The 17,317-nt window shown below is 39.7% G+C and overlaps 1 protein-coding gene across 5 annotated transcripts in view; it reads left to right on the top strand.

Moving 5' to 3' along the window:
- Nucleotides 1–3,274, top strand: part of Nipbl (NIPBL cohesin loading factor) — a 160,906-nt gene extending 157,632 nt beyond the window's left edge. The window contains exons 46-47 of one of the 5 annotated variants that reach the window (XM_031359848.1): nt 767–955; nt 1,507–3,274. In XM_031359848.1, the coding sequence (XP_031215708.1) occupies nt 767–955; nt 1,507–1,872 (555 nt within the window). In that variant the 3' untranslated portion in view covers nt 1,873–3,274. Of the gene's footprint in view, nt 1–766; nt 997–1,506 lie in introns of all 5 variants that reach the window. The other 4 variants (XM_031359850.1, XM_031359849.1, XM_031359852.1 and 1 more) reach the window with 4 other exon arrangements.
- Nucleotides 3,275–17,317: the final 14,043 nt, after the last annotated feature.

The raw sequence follows: 17,317 nt of genomic DNA, 5'->3' as shown, positions 1-17,317 counted from the left end.
CCCCCCCCCCCCGTCCCCTCAGTACTATCCCTCTGTCTAGCCCTGGCTGTCCTTGAACTCACAGAGATTCCCCATGCCGCTGCATCCTGGGTGCTTGGGTTAAATGTGTGCACCACCATATCTAGCTTTTCTTGTACATATGCTTGGATGCTGTGTGTGTGTGTGTGACAAATATGTAAGTGTGCCTTTTTAAAATGTCTTTAAAGACCCAGGCAGAGGAGCCTGAGGTGGGAGGACTGTAAATTCAAGAACAGACTGGACTGTAATACAAGTTCCATTCAAGCTTTTAAGACCCTATCTCAAAATCCACCACCCTGAAAAGAAAAGTGTTCTAGAATAAACAGAATCCTGAGTGTGGTAGTATATGCCTTTAACTCCAGTATTGAGTCCAAGTCTGTCGATAAATAGTCTGTCAGTATTTATTTTCTGAAGGTTTGTTGACTTGGACACACTTCCAACAAACTATGGGTCTTGATCCAAATCAACCCACTGTCCTAAAATTGTAATGACACGGCCATGTTCAGTCTATATGCTTTCATACAGCAGGGGCAGGGGGGGGGGCTGTAATTGCAGGAGGGACCATATGGCCACCAGCCCCAAATGCATTGCCTGTCATTCTGCCTCTGTACAGAAAAGACTTAACAACCCCTGATTTGCACAGTAGCTGTGATCTCTTTGATCCACTCTAAACCACTACCATAGAAAACATTTAAGAATCAGACTGTGTTGTTTAAATATTTATGGAAATCTCTCAATCTTGTTTTAGTTTAAACTTCTCATGGAACATCTAGACCCTGATGAAGAAGAAGAGGAGGGAGAGGTGTCAGCTAGCACAAATGCTCGGAACAAAGCAATTACCTCGCTGCTTGGAGGAGGCAGCCCTAAAAATAACACAGCAGCAGACACAGAAGATGAGGAGAGTGATGGGGAGGATAGAGGAGGAGGCACTTCAGGGGTGAGGCGGAGGAGGAGTCAACGTATTTCCCAGCGTATTACGTAAAATGATTTTTATGTGCTTATATGTGTCAGTCTATTAAATGTACACCAAGTAATGTAATACTTACAAAACAAAACATTTTGTAGATAGAGATTCTCTACTTAACCATTTATACATCCTTTTGTAGAAAGTTTAACATAAAAGATAATAAAAAAAAACAGAAATGAGATTTATTCAGCATAAAGGGTTAATAATTTTTTGGATTGTATTAATGTGTGCTATCCTTTTTATTGTTGCTAAGTTTTATGTAGCTTTATGGTTTATATGTACATATAATAATTTTATATATCAAGAGTAAAGACACGGGTACAAATTAAAAGTTATATGGTTTTACAAGTATATGTTAACCCCTTGGCGCTGGCGGTCACGGTGCGTCTCATTGCCGGCAATGGAAGTGTGCTGGGAAATCCCAACTCCCGGCGTCAAGGGATTAAAAGCAATAAAAACAATAATTTCACTAAAATTCTTCTGTGTAACACTTGGTCTTTTTTCCCCTCCCAATGTTTTAGTCATTGAGAAGGTCAAAACGAAATTCAGACTCTACGGAGTTGGCAGCACAGATGAATGAAAGTGTTGACGTCATGGATGTCATCGCTATTTGCTGTCCAAAGTACAAAGACCGACCACAGATTGCAAGAGTAGTGCAGAGAACCAGCAGTGGCGTCAGTGTCCAGTGGATGGCAGGCTCCTACAGCGGCTCCTGGACGGAGGCCAAGCGCCGCGATGGCCGCAAACTGGTGCCTTGGGTAGACACTATTAAAGAGTCAGACATTATTTACAAAAAAATTGCTCTAACGAGTGCTAATAAGCTGACTAATAAAGTTGTTCAGACTTTACGATCCCTGTATGCCGCCAAGGATGGGACTTCCAGCTAATGAATTTGTACATGCAGCCAAATTTACAGGAATTTTTTTAAAAGGCAAAAAAACTTGAAATATCAACATTCTGGCAAAAAAAAAAAAAAATCAGTTTTTTGAAGAGTGGAACCTGGGATGCAGGAACAAAGGAAGGAATGTTGGGCAGACATTTTTGTGGGAGCGCCCTTCGCTGTTGTGCAGCAGAAACGCCTCTCGGTTCGTTTTTACTCCCACTGTATTATAGTTTAACAAAATTGTTTATATCTTGGAAAAAAAACTTTCTGTTTAAAAAAATAAACAAGTGAATGTTGGAAATTAGTCTGTTAATGTTCTTAATAAAGTGTTCTTGGAGTTGAACCTAGCAGCGGATGGCTTTCTTTAGCTTAGCCCAGTTTCCAGGGAAGCATTGTTTCTCCAGGCTGTAAAATGGCAGACTCTCCTGGATATATAATTTATTCTGTTGAGAAAAAAAAAAGCATGCAGTATCTATGACCTATCTGCAGAAGGAGTTTTTGTAAATGTAGATTTTGTTGTATTAGGTCACCCTGAAAACAGTACAAGAAAAGGGATCCCCAGGCACACTGGTGGAGCGAATACTGCAATAAATTTTTTTACTTCTCTTTGTTACTTGTCTGTTTCCATTTGAATTTCTTATTGTAAAGATCTGTTTAAATCCATTTATATTATTTTGCAGTCTTTTATGTAAAATTTATTATATCATTGGTTTTCAAAGCAAAACATAAAATATTGTTTATACAGTTTGTACAGGCTGACTTCTGAATAATTGGTATCTATTATTTTCATTCCCATAAGAGGGTGTAAACAACTCCAGGGTTTTATTGTATCCTGCAATATTTAGTATTAACTATATATGATTTAGCACTGTGCCAAACACATTTTCAAGAGTACATTTTGATATAAAAAGAAACTATAGTTTATTCCTTGTATGCTTCCATTTCTTTCTAGTGATGTCATGATGGTAATACTTATTTTTTAAACCATGGGGAAAGGTAACAATTCTGCTATTTTGGAAAAACAGCATTTCTCTTAAAGTGATGCCATGTTATTTTAAAATAGAGTTGAAATAAGTATGACACTTTCCAGGTAAACACACTACATTTTGACACACTATTTTTTAATGCCGAGAGTGATTTTACTAATTGGGATGTTCATTTTGTAGCCTACAAGTTTTATACGTGTTTTCAGAACAATTGTCATATAGATTAGCTACTACAAATACCTCAGCTAAATTGGGAGAAGGATATTCTATGTACTGATTTTTAAATCACTTTGAAAAAAATGACCTCTAAAATGTTAAATTTGATGAAATCAGCAAGTAAATGAACATCGTCAGTTTGTGAGGATCGGTGGCTGCCACAGACTTCCTCTTTGTGAACTCCTATTAAACACTATGAAAACACCTCCAAGCTCTACTTCCTATGTGGGATCTTTCAGAATGTCTTCTTGTAGGCCGTGGTTGTCCTCTTCCCCTGACTGCATGGCCTTTCCTCTTTACTGTGCATTCTTTAGGACGAAACTAGAGTGGATTTACCCTGGAGTTTGTTTAGGTCAAAAATAGGCTTGAGATAGCTTCTAACGCAGTGATCTATCCATAAGGGTCAAACACCATCTAAATAAAAAGTCCAGCCTAGAGAGTATTAAATAAAACCTGAGTGTAAAAGCCAACTCTTAGTGCTGTGTGTCTGGTGATGCTGTCACTCCTCACATGATGCTACAGTGTTTCCTTCCTGATCTGTAGATGAGGATGATAGGCACAGAGCATCAGTGTGGACATTCAATTTTGAAATCTGGGACTGGCACGTTTGTGCTGCATTACTTGGTGGCAAGCATTAAGCCGAGGAGCCTATGGAAAGGAACCCTTTCCCAAAAGTGTCGTCTCCCTAGGAATACAAGAATTTTCATGTTTTCTAAGACACAGTATCACTATGTAGCCTGTGTGGGCCCGGACCTAACTTTGCAGCCTTGGCTGACCTCAATTCAATCCCTACCTCATCCTCCCATGTGCCAGAACTATAGGCATCCACCACACCCCTGGCTGGGGATCCTGTTAACGTCAGCACTAGAGTAAATGTCCTGAATAAATCTGTTGCCTGGGACAGAGGCGGGTTACTTACTGTTGGCCATTCATTGGAGTTTCAGGGAGTTTTCCATAATTTCTAAGCTGTTAATAATATAAGCACAAACTGAGAAATGATGATTCTTACATATGTGACCAGAGCATTCAAAAAGCTGGCAGTTGCTGGGCAGTGGCGCACGCCTTTAATCCCAGCACTTGGGAGGCAGAGGCAGGCAGATTTCTGAGTTTGAGGCCAGCCTGGTCTACAGAGTGAGTTCCAGGAAAGCCAAGGCTACACAGAGAAACCGTGTCTTGAAAACACCAAAAGGAAAAAATAAAGTTGGCAGTCTCTCAGAGGTGACTTTTAGGTGTTAACAGCACTGAAGGTCGCAGCTTTGGTAGTCAAGCATAGAAAATTAACTTCATGTATAAGGGGGAGGTGGGTTACAAAGTTCAGTCTTAATCTGCTTTCTTGATTAACTACTATAGTGATTTATATTGAAGATATATTTAATACAGAAATGCTCAGGCTAAGGATGTCAGGCCAGCCACAGCTACAGTGAGACCCCATTAAAAGAAAAGAAGAAAACTTTTTTCAAGTACACATTTTGTTCTATAATTATAACATTTATGTATATTTTAACATTCAAATTATCTTGCTATTTTAACAAAGAATGTCTAATTTTTAAAAGATACCCATATGGAAATATACATGACAGAAAAGTCTATACAATTTTCTAGAACTTAATAATCTTTAAAACAAAAAAAACAGCCTTTAGAGAAAAAAATAACAGTTTACTGCTGAGTGTGGCTGATTGGCTTCTTTGTAACATTTCAGCAGTTTTTGAATGGTTTGTCTGATGAACACAGGTAAGTCAGACTGACTTTTCTTTCCTTTTGTTTGCTTATTACACATGCAGGTTCAGATGCATGCATGTAGAGGCCAAGGCTGCGAGGCTGGGTTCTTAGATGGGTGCTAGGGATCCGAACTTAGGACTCCATGCTTGCATAACAAGTACTTGATGAATGAGCCATCATTTCAGTCCCTGAAGCTGATTTTTCTCTAATGATCTTCTCAGAGTTTAAGAAGTAAACGAAGGAACTGGCATTTCCTGTCCCCTCACTTTTGGCTTCACAAAGGAATCCTGATCATTAGTGTAAGGTCCAGTTGGTTTTGCATCTTTAAAACTGGTCAAAACAAATGAGTAAGCTCTTGCTTCATTGTACAATCTGGGATCAGGATGTGTAGGGCCGCCTCCCTGGTGCTGGGATTAAGTGTGACTCAACATTTAAACCCCATCTAATTCCTGCACAAAAATACCAATATGTAAAGCATTTGATAGTCCTGCTCTATAGTAACCTTTGTTAATGCTGTGATGCAGAGTCTGCCTAGCATGGATAAAGGAAACACAAAACTAAAAACCTTACCTGTACCAATTTTTGCTGTTTGCCTTACTCGATTTTGGCTAGTTTGGTTAATGCTCTGTATAACTTTCATCAGTAGAAGTATATTTATTGTACATTGATTTTTACTAAGTTTGAATTTCTTATCTTAAACATATACTGGCTCTTTGTGAGAAATTGCCTTAAGATAATTAAGTGACAGTTTGATATGATGGTTCTAATCAATTTTGTTTGTATAATGTATTGACTAGTGGTCATTAAAAACCTAGGAGTAGCTCGTATATAACCCTGACTTCTCTGGACACTGAGGCAGAATGATCTCATTTGAAGACAACCTAAGCAACTCAGCAAGACTAGGCCAGGCCTCAGAAAATCAGGCCAGAAGTATAAGGGTGCAGTATAGCACTTGCCTAACCTGTCTTGTGAGGTCCTAGGATCAATTCCTATTATGGGGGAAACATTCTAATAATGGATCAGTACCATCAAACAACCTTTCCTTTTGGAAAATATCAATAATGTGTGGCTTGGCCGCTGATAGTAGGGCATTGTGCCCTTTTTCCCTGTATTTGAAAGTCTTTTTATTAAAAAAAAAAAAAAAAAAATTGCTAGGAAGCTCCATGTAGCTAGTGTTCCATCTCAGACACTGAATTTCAGACAACTTTTAAGCATGCTATGCATTCCTTCACACGGGCATTTGAAAAAATCCTAGGCATGCAGTTTATAACTATGTTATCTTTAAATCTAATACTGCTTTGATAGCAAGTGGTCACTAAATGCCCAATCTCCAATTGTCTAGCTATGATGATGAGCACCTAAATTCCGACTCTCAGGAGACTAAGGCAAGAGGATCATTTCAGCCTAGTTCAAGGTAACACTAAAACCTCATCCAAAAGAAAATCCAACTTTCTCACACGTTGGGGTCTCTTCCTCTGTCTTTGCTTGCAAAATGTTATTATAAAGTAACAGTTCCCCCCCACACACACACCTTGGGTTCTTAAGAAAATAGTTCATTTTAAATGGAGGACTACAGTTATCTTTTGGTTTTTATCTGTTTCTCAACTGAATTGTAGGTCCAAGAGATCTCCAGGTCCACTAATGCTTGATAAAATGCTTATATAATTAGGAAAGAGATGCTGTAGAAATCGTGACATGATCAAGGTCCAGTTTTCAGGAAATACTCGTGTTATTTTGTCCCTTTGCATTGGAGCTCCAAATAACAAGTATACAACTGAATACCAGCACTTGCAGACAGAGGCAGGAGGATGTCTGGGTTGCTAATTGCTGCAGAGAGTAAGTGGATTTGGGGCTATGGTTTACCAGTATTGTGCACGTGTGCTGTGCTTCCTGGGGGATGGCACTTTGAGACTTTCAATTGGGACTTTCCTCAGCCACTGTTGAATCTGTCACGACCTTGGAAGCAATCATTTTCTGTTTATTCAACTGGAATTTCACACTTTCTTCCTCTAAGAAATAGTAGCATAAATTTATCAATTTAAGTTTAATTTTCTCAGATTTAGATCTTGGAACAACATGGAGAAAAGCATTATCATAAAATCTAAATCCACACTGAGTCTCTTTATTCCATAGTTTTAAAATATATATGGGTATGTGAGAAGGGGATCTGAGAAATCACTTATTCTTGGTTAGCTGAAGCAGTCCATTCACAATGTACCTTTGGGGAATCCAGTGCCTTAGGAAAGCCCTTTAGTAAGGAATTAGTCCATACTCGGTATTGCAATTAATCCATATATTCAGTATGGTGCACATAATTTCAAGAAATTCAGTCACCCTACCCTAGTTCCAAATGTACCGTTTTAGAGATCTTAACCAAAGTATTTCCTAGGGTGACAGTGAGGTGATGTGACACCCACACACTGTCCACCAGCTCAGTCCTATAGGGCAGTGTCAGGCCCCTCCCGGATCAGAACAAGGAAGTTGCAGCTTGGAAAGTATTCTGTCTCCTGATAAAGCAGTAAATGTAGGCTACTTAATGACTAAACTTCAATTTTGCTTTTTTTCCAAAAAGATCTCGTTTCCCAGATTTTTTGTGGTATCTACCATACTGTTAGATAATTGGAGAATGTGAAATGTATTTTTACTGTATTCTATTTTTTTAAACTTTGATAATAGAGAACTAAAACTTGGATTGTTTTTTTAAGTGTAATATTTGAGGTCAGAAGACATAGTGAAGCCATGTGTTTCTGAAACAGTGTAAAACAAAGATTCAAAAATAAAAATCTCTTAGCATATTACATGAAAACTTAAATCCCTAATTTTCTTGTGTGGTTTATACAGGTGGACCATTAGTGTTTGCTGTACATGGGGATGGAGGAGTGAATTTTGCCTTTGCATGGAATCAGCATATTGATAGAGAAATGGATGTATATAGAGCTCAGTATCAAAATGAGGCTAAGAGAATAAGGCAAGCCTAGCCAGGGCATCACACTCTGCCATCCTAGCCCTGGGGAAAGAGGCCTTCAAGACTACAAACTCTTGCAAACAGGATGTGCATTATGGTGATATAGACAACTTCCATAATGATACACGCTTACCATTTATGTGTCAAAGTAATTAAAAGGATAGAGTCTTTGCCTGGAATTGGGGCAAATCAAAGCTCCCTTTGCTGCATGCAGATCGAAGGGTGTCGGGATAAGAACATTTATTTAAGTCTCAAAGGTAGCCACTGACCCTGGGTGTTGTGCTGTCAATGGAAAAAATTACCAGAGTTACATAATACGTTTAGAAAGTAAAAACTAGACAGTTGTTGAATGGGATAAATTAAAACAAGGATAGCAATAGGATCAGAGGTGAGGAGGACACAACATCTGCCCCAACACCGGAAGTAACTGGGACCAGTGGGACCCAGGCACCCAGGAACTCTGCCTAACCAGTGGCATGTGTTCCTTCCAGTCTGGACTCGTGCCCTGAACAGATCTTGGGCGCAAACTCCGAAGCCAGTCCCACAACACCCAGAAGAAGCTCCACTTTCAGGACCACAGGATCCCAAGAGCTCTGACACACCCAGGATTTCAGGATCACAGGATCCCAGAATCACAGGATCCCAGAGACAGCTGAACTCTGAGGAGTTCTGACACAACCAGCATCACAGGGAGGACAGTCTCCAGTCAGATATAGCAAGGGCAGGTAGCACTAGAGATAATCAGATGGCGGGAGCCAAGCATAAGAACAGCAACAGAAACCAAGGTTAGTGGTATACAATTCTCCTACCATAGCAAGTCCTGGATATACCATCACACTGGAAAAGCAAGATTCAGATCTAAAAATCACTTCTCATAATGCTGATAGAGGACTTTAAGAAGGACATAACTCCCTTAAAGAAATACAGGAGAGCCGGGCGGTGGTGGTGCATGCCTTTGATCCCAGCACTTGGGAGGCAGAGGCAGGCGGATTTCTAAGTTGGAGGCCAGCCTGGTCTACAGAGTGAGTTCCAGGACAGGGATACACAGAGAAACCCTGTCTCGAAAAACCAAAAAAGGAAAAAAAGAGAAAGAAAGAAAGAAAGAAAGAAAGAAGAAGAGAAAAGAAAAAAGAAAGGAAAAGAAATACAGGAGAATACAGGTAAACAGCTAGAAGAGGAAACACAAAAATCCCTTAAAGAATTACAGGAAAACACAATCAAACAGGAGAAGGAAATGAACAAAACCATCCAAGATCTAAAAATGGAAATAGAAATAATAAGGGAATCACAAAGGGAGGCAACCCTGAAGTTAGAAAACCTAGGAAAGAGATCAGGAGTCATAGATAAAAGCATCACTAGCAGAATACAAGAGATAGAAGAGAGACACTCAGGGGCAGAAAATACCATAGAAAACATTGACACAACAGTTAAAGAAAATGCAAAAAGCAAAAAGCTCCCAATCCAAAACGTCCAGGAAATCCAGGACACAATGAGAAGACCAAACCTAAGAATAATAGGTATAGAGGAGAGTGAAGACTCCCAAGGTAATGGGCCAGTAAATATCTTCAACAAATTATAGAAGAAAACTTCCCTAACCTAAAGAAAGAGATGCTCATGAACATACAAGAAGCCTACAGAACTCCAAATAGATGGGACCAGAAATGAAATTCCTCCTGTCACATAATAATCAAAACACCAAATGCACTAAACAAAAAGAATTTTAAAAGCAGTAAGGGAAAAGGGTCAAGTAACATATAAAGGCAGGCCTATACAAATTACACTTGACTTCTCACCAGAGACTATGAAAGCTAGAAGATCCTGGGCAGATCTCATACAGTCCCTAAAAGAACACAAATGCCAGCCCAGGCTACTATACCCAGCAAAACTCTCAATTACCATAGATGGAGAAAACAAGATATTCCATGACAAAACCAAATTTACACAATATCTTTCCACAAATCCAGCCCTACAAAGGATAATAGATGTAAAACACCAACACAAGGAGGGAAATTACACCCTAGAAGAAACAAGAAAGTAATCTTTCAACATACCCAAAAGAAGATAGCCACATAAACATAATTCCACCTCTAACAACAAAAATAACAGGAAGTAACAATCACTTTTCCTTAATATCCCTTAACATCAATGGACTCAATTCCCCCCAAAAAGACATAGACTAACAGACTGGATACATAAACAGCAAAATACATTTTGTTGCATACAGGAAACACACCTCAGTGACAAAGACAGACACTACCTTAGAGTAAAACAATTTTCCAAGTAAATGGTCCCAAGAAAAAAGCTGGAGTAGCCATTCTAATATCGAATAAAATCAACTCTCAACCAAAAGTTATCAAAAAAGATAAGGAAGGACACTTCATACTGGTCAAAAGAAAAATCTACCAAGATGAATTCTCAGTTCTGAACATCTATGCTCCAAATGCAAGGGCACCCACATTCATAAAAGAAACTTTACTAAATCTCAAAGCACACATCAATCGTACTCCACACAATAATAGTGGGAGACTTCAACACCACACTCTCATCAATGGAGAGATCATGGAAACACAAACTAAACAGAGACACAGTGAAACTAACAGAAATTATGAACCAAATGGATCTAACAGATATTTATAAAACATTTCATCCTAAAGCAAACAAATATACCTTCTTCTCAGCACCTCAGGGTACCTTCTCCAAAACTGTCCATATTTTTGGCCACAAAATAGATACAAGAAGATTGAAATAATCCCATGCGCCCTATCAGATCACCCCAGACTAAGGCTGGTCTTAAATACCAACAAAAACAATAGAAAACACACATTCACATGGAAGCTGAATAACACTCTACTCAATGATAGCTTGGTCAAGAAAATTAGCATTTCCTTAATGTTTAACTTCAAAGAGTTTTTGCTATTTTGAAAATTTTAAAATATACTTGTATACAGACAAGTGTACATTATCTTAAAATATATAATGTACACAGATATATAATGAATTTAAAATACTCTCTCACTATGTCAGGTGGTGTCAGAGGGGCCTTTGAATATATTTCTTAATGATTCATTTTTAATATTTATGCTCTTTTACTATGCCTAATTCCAATAGAATATTTTGTATGTTTTGAAACAATTCAGTATTCAACATTAGATATAGGATCCTCAGTTATGGATAGTATTAAATATTCATTAATGTTATTTTTAGGGTATAAAAGGATATGAATATCAAAGTTGAACAAATTTTAATGTATTATTTGTTTCTCAAAATACTTCATATTATTAATGTGTTTGATGTATAAAATGCATTTAAATAATAAAAAAATTTAAGGAATAAAACAAAAAGAAAACAAGGATAGCAAGTTCCTCTTGTTCAAATAACAATGTTCAACTTTCAATGTGTTCTAAGTTTGTAGCCATGGACATTCAGGTGATGTCAACAGAGAAGATACACATATATGGCCCTTTGAGAAGGGAAGCCTGGGCCAGGTGGTGTTTCTGAGTCATCAGCATGTACTATAGAGGAAGAGTAACATGAAGCCAAGGAAGGACCTCAGTTTATAGTATTTGGCAGATGGTAATGTGAATTTTATTGGTAAGATTAACTTCCTGAGCCGGGCAGTGGTGGCGAACCTTTAATCCCAGCACCTGGGAGGCAGAGTCAGGCAGATTTCTGAGTTCAAGGCCAGCCTGGTCTACAGAGTGAGTTCCAGGACAGCCAGGGCCACACAGAGAAACCCTGTCTCAAAAAAAAAAAAATTAACTTCCTAGATATGGATCCACATAGGTGAGATGAGGTTTACCTAGATGTGGATGATAACCATTATTTAAAGAAAACAAAAGAATCAAAAGATGACATTACCCAAAAGGAGAAAAGTCCTGGAGATGTCTTCATGCCTTAAAACAATCAGTTGCAGCCTTAAGTCCCTGCTCTTTGTAATATCCAATGATTCCAAGATGGCAACTCTAAAGACATGCTTTTAATTCACCCCTAAACCTTACATAGCTAATACTTTTAATTTTCCACTAAAAGCGACACAATGCCTTGCAAGTCATCCCTCCCCATCAACTTCTCTACAGAGGCAGCCACTTTGGACTTTACTGCTCATAAGAATCATTATGTCCCCAGGTAGTGGTGGCATACACCTTTCATCTCAGTACTTGGAAGGTAGAGGTAGGTAGATCTCTATGAGTTCAAGGCTAGCCTTGTCTTCAGAATGAGTCCCAGGACAGCCAAGGCTACACAGAGAGTCCTTGTCACAAAAAAAAAAAAAAGAAAATAGTCATTGTCTATCCCTTTTTAGTCTTCATTCTTTACCTTTATGTGTGTGTGCACTTGTGTGTGCATGCATTATGTGTGTGAGAGAGCACACATGTGGGATGGCACATGTGAATATCGGAGGAAAAGCTGGGGAAGTCAGTTCCTCCTTCCACAATGTGGATTCTAGGGTTTAACTTGATCACTAGGACCAGCACCAGGTTATCTACTAAGTTATCTATATTTCTAAGAAATACACTTACAATGTATAAATCCTAGATTGTATTCAGTGAATTAATTATATGATCTCTTGATTTAAATTTCAGAAATATTTTAATTTTTGATGTATCGTTTCTCTTTCTCTGGTTGCTCCTCAGATACGGTAACTTATGAAAGCAACACTTCATATCCAACAGATAGAATTCTCATTTGTCACTTGGCTTGAGCCCAAGTCACAACCAACACCCATCATGTGTGCAGGTTTAACTATCAGAGCAATCCGAGTATTTCTGATTAGAATTTTAAACTGAAGTCAAACAGCTTTATTGCTAAAAAAGCAAGAGTGAGTAACATATTGTAGCCTAGATCTGCGCTCATCAAGCTTTCTGCCAAACTGTCCCAAATCTGTGCTCAGAAGGCACCTGCTGAGTACGGCACTCCATGCCCCTTGCCTGCCATGGGAAAATGCTCCCCTTACAGGAGAAGCAGGTGTTCTCCCTTGTCAGTGCCCAGCCAGGGTCAGAGAGAAGCTCAGATCTGCTTCCCCTGTGATCCCTGGGCCAACTCGCTCAGGAAATGGGAAACAATTTATCCTTCAACTCTTGGCTGGCCACCAATCAGAACTGAAAATATTCATCCCAAGGCAAATGATCTGGTAGAGATTTGAGAAGGGTTTCTTCTGGTTATTTCCTAGGCATATTGATTTGTTTTCATTTTTAACATTGTAAATTGGTTTTGGTGCTGTCTTACATAAGAATGGGTTTTGTTGTGACATTTTCTTTTCCTTGTTTTTGTTTGTTTGTTTTTGTTTTCTGAGACAAGGTTTCTCTGTATAGCCCTGGCTGTTCTAGAACTTGCTTTATAGACCACAGTGGTCTTGAATTTACTAATCTGTTTGCCTCTGCCTCCGCAATGTTGGATTAAAGGCATGCACCAACACTGCCTGAGTTTGTTGTGACATTTTTATGTGTATGTGTCATTGACTGTACTTTCTACATGTCCATACCCTATTCTTTCCCAGTGATTTTAATGTCAACACACACACACACACACACACATTTGTATTGGCGCAGAACTGGAAATCATGTTGAGCAAAGTAAACCACACTCAAGAAAAAGAAATGTTTCCTTTTGCCTCTTGTGCGTGTGCAGCTTTTTCTGAGTCAGGCTTACTTTACTCAACGTGATTTCCAGTTCCATCCATCAGCCTGGAAAATCCATAATATTCTCTCTGGTCGAAGGTTGTGTCCTGTTTGTGAGCATCTAACCTGGTCCCATGTCTTGACTATGGAGACTGATACTTCAGTAAACAGTGTGCATGTGGAGTTTCCCATGCTGCGCTGGCTTAGACTCCTTTACGTCTGCACACAGGAGTTGTGCAGCTGCGTCCTATGGTACTTCTGTTTTCAGGTTGACAAGAAACCTCTGCACCAAATCCCACACTGTCTGGATTCCCACCAGCAGTGAATAAAGGTTTCTCTTTCTCCGCATCCTCACCTGCATTTGTTTTCAGTTGTTTTCGGAGGTAGCCATTTGTACTGAAGTTTTAATTTGCACTTCCTGATGTCTAGGGATGTTGAGCTTTTTTTTTTTTTTCAAGTATTTACTAGTCATTAGCATTTCTTCTCTTGCAAACTTATTGTGTGGACTTTTGTTTTACGTAGCCTGCCAGATGTACAGTTGGCAAACATTTTCTCCCATTCCATAGGCTGCCTCTTCAATGTACCCTATATTGACCCTTTCCTATTTTAGAATCCTAGATAAGTGTTTTTCCTGCTTGAATATCTCTGCACCACTTGCGTGCCTGGTGCTGGTCATGCAGACCAGAATAGAATGGTGGATTCTCTGGAGCTGGAGTTACAGATGGTTGTGAGCTGTTGATGCTGCTTCTCTGGAGGAGCAGTCAGTGCTCTTAACCCCTGAGCCATCTCTCCAGCCCTCCAGTTGCCAATTTTTGGTATTATTTCCAGAACTATCAGAGTCCTTTGAGGAAGTCCTTATTTGTGCCACATCTTAGTGTTCAGCCTGTGTTGACTTCTAGCAGTTTCAGAGTTTGGGTCTTTAATCAATGTCTGATTCATTTTGATTGAATTTTTCTTCAGGATAATTGATAGGAGTGTAATTTTGTTCTACATGTGGACAGTCAGTTTTTCTGTACTATTTATTGAAAAGGCTCTTTTTTTTCTTTCCTGACAATGTATGTTTTTTAAGCCTTTGTCAAAACTCAGGTGGTTGTGCTAAATGGGATATTCTGTCCCTTTCCTTTCTCCCACCGGATCATGTGCTTGTTTTTCTGACTGTAGCATGCTGGTTTGGTTACGTCTCTATAATGAAGAGATCAGGTGTGACACCTGAGAAAGTCTCTTTCTCCCCAGGATTGCTTGGGTTATTTTAGGTTCTTTGAGATCTTTTATAAAAATGAATGTTTATGGGGTTTTTTTTTTTCTACTCTTAGGAAGAATGTCAGAATTTTGATGTGGATTGCATTGAATTTCTGGGTCACTTTCAGTAATGTTTTATATGGTTGATTTATCAACTGATTTAATGTCAACTTACCACAAATCAGAATCGCCTGACTAGGTACCCTCACCTGAAGAAGTGTCCTGGCTGTCTTGTTTGATGGGGAGGGCCCACCTGAACGGTGGACTGCACCTTCTATTGGCAGCCCAGGGAACGAGGGTGTGGCAGAAGGCGATTGGTGATGTGGCAAGAGGAGGATGGCCTCCCTTTCCCCTGGAGTTGGTTAACCCTGCTACTGCTGCTGCTGCTCATTCACTAACAGCAGAACCAGTGTTCCTAGGCTTCCATCCTGGACAACGGACCAGTGGCTCTCAGGGGGACTTTCAGGCTTCGGGAGCCAGAACCTATTTCTGAGGCATCTCGCCTTGTGCACTGAGTAGCTACTGGTGATCACCTTCCCTCACCCTGCCAGAACAGCTATAATGGAACCACTGAGTGCTGAGGCATTCAGCCTCCAGGACCAACCATCTACCAGGCTCTCAGCATCTCTGGTATGATTTGGCTGTTACCATTTTAAACCTGAACTAACAAACTCACACAGGTGTATGTGCATATGTGTGTGTGCATGATTCATCCCATTGGTTCTGTTCTTCTAGACCCTAATACAAGTAATTTGGCCATTTCCAGAATATTCTGCCAATATTGTCAATGGGGGTGGGGGGCTTCCCATCTACTAGTTTCTTCACATTCTTTCTTTGGTGTTTTAAATTTTTCAGTGTTAGAGTCTTCCACTCACCACTTAGACTTATTCCTAGGTATAGTTTAAGCTGTTATGAATGTGTTGCTTTTTCTGTTTAAGGAATAAGTTCATTACTGATACTTTGAGAAACCACACTGGTTTTATTTATTTTTTGCCTTGTATGGTACTGAGGCCTGGAGTCTTAGCACTTGGGGGGTGAGGGGTAAAGGCAGAAGAGGAGAGTCCAAGGCTTGCCTTGGCTGTATGCTAGCCTGTCTGAGGCTGGCTGTGGTGGAGCACGTCTTTAATCCCAATACGCAGAGGCAGAGGCAGGAGGATCTCTTTGAGTTTAAAGCCAGCTGGCTCTACATGGCAAACTCCACGACAGCAGTGGTGTAGGGATGTTGGGGTGGGGTGTAACCTGTCTCAAAAAAAAGAGGGGGGAAGGCCAAAAGGAAAGTGGGCTGGTTGGTTTTGTCAACTTAAGACAAACCTAGACAATCTGGGAAAAGGAATCCCAGTTAGGGAATTGTCTCCATCAGGCTGGCCTGTAGGGAAATCTGTGAAGAGTTTTCTTGATTGATGGTACTGTGAGTGAGCTGTGCAGATGGTCCTGGATTGGATATGAAGGTTGTGAGTCATAAGGAGCAAGCTAGTAGGCAGTGTCTCTCCATGCTCTCTGCTTTACTTCCTGCCTCCCTGACTTCCTTTTCTGACCAGCTAGAAGTGGTAACATAAAATCAAGCCTCTCTTCCCCGGGGTTGCTCTTGGTCAGTGCTTTTGTCCTGATAGAAACCTAACTACGACTGAAGAGACACAGGGAAGTTTATGTCCCTCTACTCGGCTGAAAGTGTTCACCAGAGCTTAAATCTTCTAGTGGAGTCCTGAGGATGTTTTCGGTTTAGGATCATGTCAAACACAAACAGGGAATATTTGACCCTTTCCTATTTGAAGCCTTTTTCCATTGTTGACCTCACTGCTTTAACGAACCTGAAACCAGCAAATGCTTTGTTTCTCCCATTTAAATAGCATTGTTGGTTCTAACTTTGTCGTGCACAGCCTTTATTATTATTTTTTTAAAATTTATTCATTTTTATGTATGTGAGTACACCGTTGCTGTCTTCAGACACACCAGAAGAGGGCACCAGATCCCATTACAGATGGCTGTGAGCCACCATGTGGTTGCTGGAAATTGAACTCAGGACCTCTGGAAGAGCAGTCAGTGCTCTTAACTGCTGAGCCTTCTCTCCAGCCTCACCTTTATTATTTTGAATTGTGTTTCTTCTAGTTTCTTCAGGGCTTTAAAAATGTTTAAATCATATTTTAAAACTGTGTGTGTGTGTGTGTGTGTGTGTGTGTATGTGTGTGTGTGTGTGTGTGCATGTGCTTGCACACACATGTGGAAGCCAGAGGACAACTTCTGGGAGTTAACTTTCCTTTCACTATTTGAACATGAAGGCATGTTGGCCTTCATTGTTCAGGGTCTCCTTTACAGCTATTGGGGTGAGCACAGCATTTCTGCACCTGAGACTATTTATGTGCTGTAGTACACTTACTTATTTGCATATATTGACGCATACCCACATGCCTGGAATGAAGTCAACTGGGTGATGGTTATAACCTTTTAAAATATGCTGTTGAATTAAGCTTGGAAATATTTTATTGCATGTATGTTCATTGGGGAGATTGGGCCATAGTGTTTGCTGTTGTTAAATTCATTTTTTATTTCGTGCATGTGGGTGTTCTCCCTATGTGTTTATGTGTCTGTGAAGCCAGAAGGCAGCCTCAGATCCCTTGGAACTGTAGTTAAAGAATGTTGTGAATCCACCCTTCACAATAGTTACAAATAATATAAAATACCTTGGTGTAACTCTAACTAAGCAAGTAAAAGA

This window comes from Mastomys coucha, unplaced genomic scaffold, assembly GCF_008632895.1.
Source record: "Mastomys coucha isolate ucsf_1 unplaced genomic scaffold, UCSF_Mcou_1 pScaffold8, whole genome shotgun sequence".
Lineage (NCBI taxonomy): Eukaryota > Metazoa > Chordata > Mammalia > Rodentia > Muridae > Mastomys > Mastomys coucha.
Note: the sequence above shows the minus strand (reverse complement) of the source record. Positions and strands in the feature narration are given on the sequence as shown.